This window comes from Colobus angolensis, unplaced genomic scaffold, assembly GCF_000951035.1.
Source record: "Colobus angolensis palliatus isolate OR3802 unplaced genomic scaffold, Cang.pa_1.0 Scaffold311, whole genome shotgun sequence".
Lineage (NCBI taxonomy): Eukaryota > Metazoa > Chordata > Mammalia > Primates > Cercopithecidae > Colobus > Colobus angolensis.
Genome location: NW_012116389.1, coordinates 2,496,147 through 2,508,289, shown reverse-complemented (window position 1 = coordinate 2,508,289; position 12,143 = coordinate 2,496,147). Strand labels below are relative to the sequence as shown.

The 12,143-nt window shown below is 43.3% G+C and overlaps 1 protein-coding gene across 1 annotated transcript in view; it reads left to right on the top strand.

Annotated features, from left to right (window-relative positions):
• The window catches only part of CCDC13 (coiled-coil domain containing 13), a 69,229-nt gene that overhangs the window by 2,900 nt on the left and 54,186 nt on the right, over positions 1-12,143 (top strand). The window contains exon 2 of the mRNA XM_011950964.1: positions 11,497-11,723. Coding sequence (XP_011806354.1) covers positions 11,503-11,723 — 221 coding nt within the window. The 5' untranslated portion in view covers positions 11,497-11,502. The remainder of the gene's footprint in view (positions 1-11,496; positions 11,724-12,143) is intronic.

Genomic DNA, 12,143 nt, shown 5'->3' with positions numbered 1-12,143 from the left:
ATTTTTTAGTAGAGACGGGGTTTCACCGTGTTAGCCAGGATGGTCTCGATCTGCTGACCTCGTGATCCGCCCGTCTCGGCCTCCCAAAGTGCTGGTATTACAGGCTTGAGCCACCGCGCCCGGCCGTCATGTGCAGGTTTTTGTGTGGTTCAACTCATTTGGGTAAATATGATTACTGGATCACGGGGCAAGACTATGTTTAGCTTTGAAAAAGACTACCCAATTGTCTTGCAAAGTGGCTTTTCCATTTTGCATCCCCACCAGCAATAAATGGAAATTCTTGTTGCTTCACATTCTTGCCATCATTTGATGTTGTCAACGTTTTGGATTCTAGCCATTCTAATAGATGTGTAGTGGTATCTCATTTTTGTTTTAATTTGCAATTTCCTAATTATATATGATGCTGAACATCTTTTCATGTCTATTTGCCATCCGTGTTTCTTTTTTGTTGAGGAGTTTGTTCAGATCTTTTGCCCGCTTTTATTATTATTATTTTTTTTTTTTTTTTTTTTTGAGACGGAGTTTCACTCTTATCACCCAGACTGGAGTGCAATGGCATGATCTCGGCTCACTGCAACCTCCACCTCCCAGGTTCAAGCAATTCTCCTGCTTCAGCCTCCTGAGTAGCTGGGATTACAAGCTCCTGTCACCACGCCCAGCTAACTTTTTTTTTTTTTTTTTTTTGAGACGGAGTCTCACTCTGTCTCCCAGGCTGGAGTGCAGTGGCCAGATCTCAGCTCACTGTAAGCTCCGCCTCCCGGGTTTACGCCATTCTCCTGCCTCAGCCTCCGGAATGGCTGGGATCACAGGCGCCCGCTACTGCGCCTGGCTAGTTTTTTTGTATTTTTTAGTAGAGACGGGGTTTCACCGTGTTAGCCAGGATGGTCTCGATCTCTTGACCTCATGATCCGCCCGTCTCGGCCTCCCAAAGTGCTGGGATTACAGGCTTGAGCCACGGCGCCCGGCACGTTAATTTTTATATTTTTAGTAGACACGGGGTTTCACCATGTTGGCCAGACTGGTCTCGAACTGCCGACCTCAGGTGATCCACCCACCTCAGCCTCCCAAAGTTCTGGGATTATAGGCATGAGCCACCCCCTGGCCTTGCCCATTTTTTAACTGGGGTATTTTCTTATTGTTAAGTTATCAGAATTCTTTGTATATTTTGGATATAGTCCTTTGTCAAATATGTGTCTGGCAGGTTTTCTTCCAGTCTCTATGGCTTTTCTTTTCTTTCATTTTATTGTTTTTTATTTTTTTTTATTTTTTGAGTCTTGCTCTGTAGCCCAGGCTGGAGTGCAGTGGAGTGATCTCAGCTTACTGCAAACTCCACCTTCCAGGTTCAAACGATTCTCCTGCTCGGCCTCCCGAGTAGCTGGGATTACAGATGTGCGCCACCACGCCTAGCTAATGTTTGTATTTTTAGTAGAGACAGGGTTTCACCGTGTTGGCCAGGCTGGTCTTAAACTCCTGACCTCAGGTGATCCGCCTGCCTTAGCCTCCCAAAGTGCTGGGATTACAGGCATGAATCACCGCTCCCGGGCTCTTCATTTTCTTAACAGTATCTTTCACAGAGTAGAAGTTTATAATTTTAATGAAGTTGAATTTATCAATTTTTTTCTTTCATGTATCATCCTTTTGGTATTATATATGAAAACTCATAGCCAAACCCAAGGTCAGCTAGATTTTCTCCTGTATTACCTTCTATAAGTTTTGCATTTTACATTGCGGTATATAATTCATTTTGAGTTAGTATTTGTGATAGGCATAAGGTCTGTGTCTAGATTCGCTTTTTTACATGTGGATATTTGTTGTTCCAGCATCATTGCCTTTGTTTCTTTGTCAAGGATCAGTTGACTCTATGTATGTGAGTCTATTTCTGGGCTCTTTATTTGGTTTCATTGATTCATTTGTCTGTTTCTTTGCCAATACCACACTGTCTTAATTACTATCATTTTATAGTAAGTCTTTTTTGTTTGTTCGTTTTCTTTTTTGAGATGGAGTTTTGCTCCTATTGGCCAGGTTGGAATGCAATGGCATGATCTTGGCTCACTGCAACCTCCGCCTCCCAGGTTCAAGTGATTCTCCTGCCTCAGCCTCCTAGGTAGCTGGGATTATAGGTGCCCACCACCACACCAGGCTAATTTTTGTATTTTTAGTAGAGACGGGGTTTTACCATGTTTGCCAGACTGGTCTTGAACTCCTGACCTCAGGTGATCCATCCACCTGCCTTGGCCTCCCAATGTGCTGGGATTACAGGTGTGAGCAACCGCGCCTAGCCTAGTAAGTCTTAAGGTCAGATAGTGTCAGTTTTCCACCTTTGTTCTTCTTTAATATTGTGTTGGATATTCTGGATCTTTTGCCTCTCCACATAAACTATAGAATCAATTTGTCAATATCCATACAGTAATTTGCTGAGATTTCTTTATTGCAATTGCACTAAATCTATAGATCAAGTTGGGAAGAACTGACATCTTAACAATATTCATTCTTCCTATTCATGAGCATGAGATAACTATTTGTTTAGTTCTTGATTTTATCAGAATTTTATAGTTTATAGTCTTTTCTCAGAGTTTTATGTTTCTCCTAGTATAGATCTTACACATATTTTGTAAGATTTATTCCTAAGTATTTCAATGTTTATGTTAATATAAATGGCATTGCATTTTTAACTTGAGTTTTCCATTGCTTATTGCTAGTATGTGGGAAACCATTTGACTTCTGTATATTAACCTTACTTCTTGCAACCTTGCTGCAATCACTTATAAGTTCCAGGAGGTTTTTTTGGTTTTTTTTGGTTTTTTTTTAATAGATTGTTTGAGATTTTCTGCATAGACAATCAGTCATCTGCAACCAAGGCAATTTTATTTCTTCCTTTCCAAAATGTATATCTTTTGTTTCCTTTTCTTGGCTTATTCCATTAGGTAGAACTTCTAGTATGATGCTGAATGACAGTGGAGAGAAGGGACATCTTGCCATGTTCCCAGTCTTAGGGGGAAAGCGTGTAGTTTCTCACCGCTAAGTATGATGGTAGCTGTATGATGGTAGATATTCTTAATCAAATTGAAGAAGTTCCCTTCTATTCCTAGTTTACTTAGAGTTTTTATCATGAATGAGCATTGGATTTTGTCAAATGCTTTTTCTGTGTCTATTAATATGATTGTGTGACTTTTCTTCTTTAGCCTGCTGATGTGATAGGTTTACGTTAATTGATTTTCTAATGTTAAACCAGCCTTGCATACCTAAAGTAACTCCTATTTGGTCATGTGGTATAATTTTGCAAATACATTGTTGGATTCAATTTGCTAATATTCTTGGAGAGGAAGTTTTTTTTTTTTTGAGACAGGATCTCGCTCTTTTGCCCAGGCTGGAGTGCAGTGGCGCAATCATGGCTCACTGCAGTGAGAGGAAGATTTGAGAATTACCTTCCTTCCTTTCACTTGACTGGCCAATCGAACTCTTTCTTTGCTGCAAAACTGACTGTTTTCCATGTATTGGTTTTCTGGACAGCAGGCAAGATAAACCTGTCAGGCTGTTACTTGCTTCCAGCTGCCTCTTCTTCCTCTTCCTTCTCCTTCCCTCTCTCCCACCTCCTCACTCTGCACCTTCTCCTCGTGCTGCTTTGTTCATACTCTAGGTTTCAACTACCTGAGGCTCCAGCTCAGACTTCCCTTCTGAACCCCAGACCCACTCAGCATCTCAGCCAGCCAGCTGCCCACCCAGCACTCAAAGTCCACCACCTTGTCTGCAGCGTGGAAAACTGCTCCTCTGTCAGGGCCTGCTATCTCCCCAGTCACTCAAACCCAAACCACCTAGGTTTCTCCCCTCTCCTTCTCCGCATAGCTGCCTTCAGTCCCTTCTATGTGGCAGCAATTCCTGTTCCCCCTTCTCCATCTCCACTGCTGCAGTTTTGATTTAGGCCCACATGGCTTCCCGGAGACCCCCTCCTAACTAGGCCCTTTGCCTCCAGCTCTGCGGAAGGCAAAGGTGATCCTGTGTACACCCTCTGAACATCCCCAGCGCCTCAAGATAAAGTCCAGGCTCCTTAGCTGGGCAGATCAGACCCTCCTTCTGGTGCCTCCCCAAATGTGCCCTGCCCTCTGGCCATTCTGAACCCTTCATAGTTCCCCACACTCATCACATTCTCTGCACATGCTCTTCTGGCAGGAAAGCCCTCTGCCCCCCACTCAGGCACCGTCCCTTTCCCACCCAGGCCAATTTCTTCTGCATTCAGCTTCAAATTGACTGAGATGCTTGTCTCTCCTGCAGCCTCTCTCTTCCCAGACAGCCTTTCAGAGCAATTAACACCTCTCATTCTCAAACCAGCTTAACGTTAAGCGTACCTGGGAAATTTTAAAAATACAAAAATAGTAGCCGGGTGTAGTGGTACACGCCTGTAGTCCCAGCTACTCAGGAGGCTGAGGCAGGAGAATCGCTTGAACCCAGGAGGCGGAGGTTGCTGTGAGCTGAGATCATGCCGTTGCACTCCAGCCTGGGCAACAAGAGCAAAACTGCATCTCAAAAAAATTAAAATAAAAATAGACACCCTGGCCACAGCCCAGATCAATTAATTCCAAATCTCCACTGGCCTCATGAATAGCATAGATTAGATACTAATACTCTGGGGGCCGGTCGGGACCATAGGTGTCCTCTCAGTGCAGGCGTTGCTGTCTATCCCAGAGGCTTCAATGGGCCAAGAACACCACTTTTCATACAGTGATAATGATAATTATTTCCATGCATTCTTTCACTTAATCTCACAACCTCCCTGTTAAGTTTGTAAGTATCAGAGTCCCATTTTACAAATGGGAAACGAAAGCAAAGAGGTTCAGTAATTTGCCTGGGGCACAGTGTACATTCAATGAGTACCAGTTCCTCAGTGAATTCAAGTGCAAATTGAGAGTGGAAAAGGAGAAAAGCTTTACAAGTTACTGTATTCATTCATTCAGTGACAATTCTACAAACGTTAGTTGAAGGCCTGTTCTGGGCAAGATGCTGAGAATTAGTAAATAAGATATTAGGACCCCTGCCCTTAAGAGGTCTCTTTGTAAAGGGAAGTAATATAAATAAAATAATAGATAATTATAATACACTGAGGTTGAGTTTAGTGATCAAGGGGTGCCCTAGGGATTCTGGGAGTCCACAGGGTGCCCTGAGGGGAATCCTAGAGGCTAACTGGGAGTTAGTGGGAAGGTAAAGGGCTGGGATGGGGAGGCCTGGGAGGAAGGCCTCCCAGGTAGAGGGAGTGGCTGAAGCCTGCCTGAGATGCCACCAGGCTTAATCCTCAACCGGAGCCACAAACCCAAAGCATCTGCTGTGGCTGATGGGAAATAAAAGTGAATTCAGCAGGTTTAAGAGAAAGAACAACATTTATGTACAGCGATAATGGGCAGCTGATGAGCCAGCTGCAGCATCTGGAAGTGGCAGGGATGGTGGTTTAATGGAAAGAACATATTGTGCACCAAAGGAACTCTGCATAGCAGCTGCTGTCCATGTGGGACTATGGGCCCAGCATTGCCAGATCTGTAAACTTTTGTAAGAGAAGCTGGTGTAAACCAAACATAAAATTCAGAGGTCCCCCAACCATCTAAATGGATTTCCTTCTCAGCCAGTACACTCTGAGGTTAACCTGAAAGACCAGTTCAGGCCTTGATGGGAAGCGGCGGGTGGGACATGCCTCATTATGCCCTCCTCCCTTTTGGAATTCAGGAGAAGTTGACCAACATTTAATTAACATCAACACAGACCTTAAGTCTGATAAGAAACATTTACAATCTATTATCTCTGAAGCTTGCTACCTGGAGGCTTCATTTGCATGATCAAATGATCTTATTCTAACCCAGACATTCCTTCCTATTTATAGTAACTCTTTGAACCAATTGCCAATCAGAAAAATTTTAAATCTGTCTATGACCTGGAAGCTCCCCTCTCCCAACCTTGGAGTTGTCCTGCTTTTCTGGACCAAATCAGTATATATCTTAAATGTATTTGATTGATGTCTCAGGTCTGCCTGAAATGTATAAAACCAAGCTGTGCCCTGACCACCTTGGGCACGTGGTCTCAGGATCTCCTGAGGGCTGTGTCACAGGCTATGATCACTCATATTTGACTCAGAATAAATCTCTTCAGACTGGGCAAGGTGGCTCACACCTGTGATCCCAGCATTTTGGGAGGCTGAGGTGGGCGGATCACTTAAGGTCAGGAGTTCAAGACCAGCCTGGCTAACGTGGTGAAACCATGTCTCTACAAAAACATACAAAAATTATCCGGGTGTGGTGGTGCATGCCTGTAGTCCCAGCAACTCGGAAGGCTGAGGCAGGAGAATTGCTTGAGCCCAGGAGGCGGAGGTTGCAGTGAGTCAAGATTGCGCCACTGTACTCCAGCCTGGGTGACAGAGCAAGACTTCGTCTTAAAAAAAAAAAAAAGAGTACTTCTCTTCAAATATTTTACAGAGTTTGACTGCTTTTGTTGACACTGGAAATCTGATATTGAAATTGCAATTATTTAAATGTTGGCAACAAATTCAAATCCTAACATAGTGTTCTGTGAGAGCCAAACAAAAATGTCTGTGGGATGTGTTAAACTAACTGTAGCCTAAAGCTGCTTTCTTATATATTCTAAGTTCAGCCTAAAGGTTTCTCTGTACATAGTAAACTGTAACCTAACTAGCTATTTCAGCAGACTGTAACCTACTCTTATGCCAGTCACAGAGTTTCTGCCAATCACAGGCAGCCAGCTATTCAAATTGTATTCAAAAAAGGCAAACAGCCAGCTGTAATCAGTTCAGTTGTTTCTGTACCTCACTTGTACTTTCTGTTTATCACTTTCCTTTTTCTGTTCATAAATCTTATTCAACTAGGTGGCAGCCCAGGAGTCACTCTGAATCTTTTCTGGTTCTGGGGGCTGCTAGATTTGTGAATCATTCTTTGCTCAATTGAATTCTGTTGAATTTGATTTGTTTAAAGTTTTTCTTTTTTTATGCTGGAGACAGGGTCTCACTGTCACCCAGGCTAGAGTGCAGTGGCGATCACAGCTCATTGTAGTCTCAGCCTCCCGGGCTCAAGCTATGCTTCCACTTTGGCCTTCCCAAGTGCTGGGATTACAGGTGTGAGCCATCATGCCTGCCTAGCGTTTGTCTTTTAACAGAGGATATAGCCTTTGGGCCAGCCATTATACTCACATGTATTGTTTATTACAATGAAAGAATACAGGTCAAAATCAGCAAAGAGGCACATAGGGCAGAGTCCAGGAGACACCAGGTGCAAGCTTCCAGTTGTCTTCTCCCAGTAGAGTCATGTTAACAGTACTTACTTCTACCAGAAACAATTCATGGCAACTTACATGGAGTATTGCCAGCCAGGGAATCTCCCCTGAGTCTTGGTGTCTAGGGTTTTTATTAGGAGATGGTTACATAGGTACAGTTGACCTTAGTCACTCAGTTTCTAGCCGCCTCCAGCCTACCCCGCACCTGGCAATGAATCACATTGTTAATTAACATGGACTGGAATGGCCCAAGGCCCCCAGGTGAAGAAAAACACTCTCATCGGGAAGGATGGTCCAAGGGCTCAGAGATTCTCCCTTAGGAGCGGGTCAAAGGCCAAACCTGTTTTTTGGAATGTGTGGATGTGGAAAATACAGGTTTTCTGAGTTAATTCTTTATAGTTCTCTTACTGGGCAGAGCTGCCTGGTAAGGAATTTCAACATAACACCAGCTCCTGCTTTTGTTTGACCTTTGCCAAACCCTGGGCTCAGCCCACAGCACATTAAAACCACCTGGGCAGCAGTTACCCATCCCACACCTGGTCTCCACTCCAGACTAATTTAAATCAGATTCTCTAGGGGTGGGGCCTGGTTATCAGCATTTTTAGATTGTATCCTGGGGATTTGGTATTGAAGCAAGTTTAAGAGTAGCTGGGTACAGGCTCTGGGACCACTCCTGTGTGCGAGATGGAGATAAGTATATTGAGAAGGTACAGATAGAGCAGTTGAGGCTGTTTGGGCAGGTGGAGTATTCCTCCTGGAGGGTCAGAAAAGGACCATGGTATTCATGCTGGGTGTAGGAGGATCAGCAAGATTTAAGCCTTAGAGGGAGAAGGCAGTAGAGGAACAGAGGAGCAAGTCAACACAACTAGCTAGAACTTGACATTATGAAAGGGAAAACAGGCTAGAAGGACACAGAGGCCACATCCAAAGCACTTAAAGCCATTGGACTTGGCTTTGTGGCTAAGGGGCATCTGCTGAAGCTTTTGCACAGGAGTCTGTCAGACTCAAAACTGTGGTTTAGAGAAACTAGTCCCTCAGCAAATGTTATTCATTTGTTCCCCAAATGTTCATTCCATGCCGGCTACATACCAGGCCCTGCTATAGGCACTGAGGATACAGCAGTGAACAACACACAGTGCCTGCCATTGTGAAGCTGGAGGGAAAGAGGCAGCCAACAAGTAAACAAATCAAAATATAATGTGTCAGGTGACTCTCAGTGCCATGGTGGAAGACGAAACAGGGCAAGGGCATGGGGAGTGAGGGCAGGGATGCCTTCTACAATAGGGTATGAGGAGACCTCTGTGATAAGGTGACATTTGAGAGGAAGTAGGTAAGGTGGATGTCTGGGGGAAAGACATTCCTGGGAGAGGTAACAGCAAGTGCAGATACCCCAAGGTGGTTATAAGCCTGGTATCAGTGGGAATGAAGACATGGGGGCAGATTTTAGGACATTTATGGAAAATAAACAAGATTTATGATCAATTGGATGATAGATAGATGATGTGGCTTGAGGTTGGTTTAAGACAGGGATGCTTACCACTGGCTACACTTTAAAGTCATGAGGGGAGCTTTTAATAATTCCAGTGTCTGTGCTCTAGTATTTCATTTATGTGAAGTTCAAACAGACAAAACATCAAGAATGTATAAGAAACTGATCACTCAGTAACAGTGAGTGATTGTATTGTGAGTGTAAATTGTGTTGTCTAATACAATTTTAAAATGGTCAAAAAATGTGAATAGACACATCACAAAAGAAGATATACACATGGTCTGCAAGCTCATGAAAAGATGCTCAACATAACTAGTTAGCAGAGAAATGCAAATTAAAACCACATTGAGATACCATTTTATTTTTATTTTATTTTAATTATTTATATTTTATTTATTTATTTGTTTGTTTGTTTGTTTTGAGACAGAGTCTTGCTCTGTCACCCAGGTTGGAGTGCAATGGTGCAGTCTTGGCTCACTGCAACCTCGCCCAGGCTGGAGTACAATGGCTAAATCTTGGCTCACCACAACCTCTGCCTCCCAGGTTCAAGTGATTCTCCTGCCTTAGCCTGCTGAGTAGCTGAGATTACAGGCCTGTATCACCACACCCAGCTAATTTTTGTATTTTTAGTAGAGATGGGATTTCTTCATTTTGGCCAGGCTGGTCTCGAACTTCTGACATCAGGTTATCCACCCACCTCAGCCTCCCGAAGTATTGGGATTACAGGCATGAGCCACCGTGCCTAGCCTACTTATTTATTTATTTTTTTTGAGATGGAGTTTTGCTCTTGTTGCCCAGGCTGGAGTGCAATGGCGTGATCTCGGCTCAATGCAACCTCTTCCTCCTGGGTTCAAGCAATTCTCCTGCCTCAACCTCCTGAGTAGCGGGGATTACAGGCACGTGCCACCATGCCTGGCTAATTTTGTATTTTTAGTAGAGATAGGATTTTATCATGTTGGTCAGGCTAGTCTCGAATTCCTGACCTCAGGTTATCCACCCACCAAAGTGACCTCAGGTTATCCATCCCACCAAAGTGATGGGATTACAGGCATGAGCCACCACGCCCGGCTGAGATACCATTTTACATACTAACGAGAAAGTCTAAAATTTAGACTGACCAGACTAAATGCTGACAAGGATGGAGCAACCGGGAGTCCTATACATTGCTAGTAGGAATGTAAAATGGTACAGCCACTCTGGCAAACATTTTAGCAGTTTCTTGTGAAGTCAAACATAAATTTACCATATAAACCAGAATTTTCACTTTTAGGTATTTACCCAAGAGAAATAAAAACATACATTCACACAAATACCTTCTTATACATGAATGTTCATAACGGCTTTATTCATAATAGCCAAAACTGGAAACAGCTCAGATGTCCAATAACAGGTGAATGTATAATCAAATTGTTGTTTATTTAAACAACATAATATTACTCAGTAATAAAAAGGAATGAGCTTATAATGCATGCAATGACATGGATGAATCTCAAAAAGGTAGTGCTGAGCAAAAAAGGAGCCAGACACAAAAGGCTAACTACTATATGATTCTAGTTATATGAAATTCCAGAAAAAGCAAAACTGGAGTGAACAAAAGCAGACCATAGTTTGCCTGGGATTGGGATTGGGATTGGCAGGGAAATTGACTGCAAAAGGGCACCTGGAGGATTCTGGGGTGATGAAATGTTCTCTCATGATGGTGGCAGTGATTTACACAGGTGAATATATTTGTAAAAACTCATTTGTACACATAAAATTGGTGGGTTTTTTGGGTTGTTTTTTTTTTTTTTGAGACAGTGTCTCACTGTTACTTGGAATGAAATGCAATGGCACAATGATGGCTCACTGCAGCCTCCACTTCCTGGGCTCAAGCAATCTTGCCACCTCAGCCTCCTAAGTAGCTGGGACTACAGGCATGCACCATCACAGCCAATTTTTTGTAGAGATGGGGTTTCGCCATGTTACCCAGGCTGGTCTCAAACTCCTGGTCTCAAGAAATCCACTCGCCTTGGCCTCCCAAAGTGCTGTGATTACAGGCATGAGCCACTGCACCCAACCTGATATATTTTATTGTACATAAATTATTCTTTGATAGACTGACTAAAAAGAAACCAGACAAAATTAATCTTCAGTGGTAGCAGTCAGAATAATGGTTGTCTTGGGGGATGATTCACTGGAAGGGGCACAAAGTAGCCTGCTCAGGGACTGGAAATGCCCTATACCTTGATCTGAGTTGTCACCACAGAGGTATATGTCTATGGAAAGATTCACTGAGTCGTGTGGTCAGGATTTATGTACTTTATTGCATGTGAGTTATACCTGAATTTAAAAAGAAAAAGAAGAAATGATGGCCAAGCCCCATTCCTAGAAACTGGGATTTAGTTGGTCTAGAGATGGTCCTAGGCATTGCTATGTAGGAGTTCCTAGGGGATTTTAATGTTCAACCAGAGCTGAGAGCTATTGATTTAAGGGACAGGCAAGAGTCAAGTGTTGAGTCTGAGTAATGGAGACTATTCTGATGCCATGTGCAATCTGTTGGCATGTTCAGGAATTGGGGAGGATGCTCAGCTCAACCTTGGCTTTCTAGTGATCTGAGTTGAGGTTGGGGCTTCCAAGCTTCTGCATGGACATACATGCAACGCAAAGCAGTAAACTTCAGGGATGGGGCCACAGACAGGGTGGACTGTGTGCTGAGGGCTCAGTGTGGAATTTGCTTCAGCTCAGGCTTCTTTTCTGATGCTTAGGGCAGGATGGCAGCAGATGAAGCCTCACAGAACACTTTGCGGCTCCAGTTCAAGGCAATGCAGGAGATGCAGCACAAACGGTTACAGAAGCAGATGGAGAAAAAGAGGGAAAAAGAACTGAGCCTCAAAAGCAGAGCTGACGACCCAGAAGAGCCCTTGGAGGTCTCAGATGGTCTCAGCCTTCTCCACACAGGGGAGCCAAACTCGAAAAACAACTTTGAGAAGAGGTAAATGCAAGTTTGAAATCTCTCAGGGGTGTGTGTGCCTGTACCACAGGAGCTATAGCAAAACTTGTAAAATGCAACTAAAGTAATAGAAGGAAGCTTAGAGCCTTAATTATAGCTGCATTTAACAAGTTTTGATACAGTTTCTGTGGTCAATCCATTCTAAATGCTTTATAATACGTATTATGATTTCTTCTTAACCCACAAATAATTTAGGAGTATAGGGTGTTTTTCTAGTTCTAAACATGTGATGAGTTTTGGGTTTTCTTGTTTTATTTCTATTTTTTATTATTGATTTCTTTTTTTTTTTTTTTTTTTGAGATGGAGTCTCACTCTGTCACCCAGGCTAGAGTGTAGTGGCCGGATCTCAGCTCACTGCAAGCTCTGCCTCCCGGGTTTACGCCATTCTCCTGCCTCAGCCTC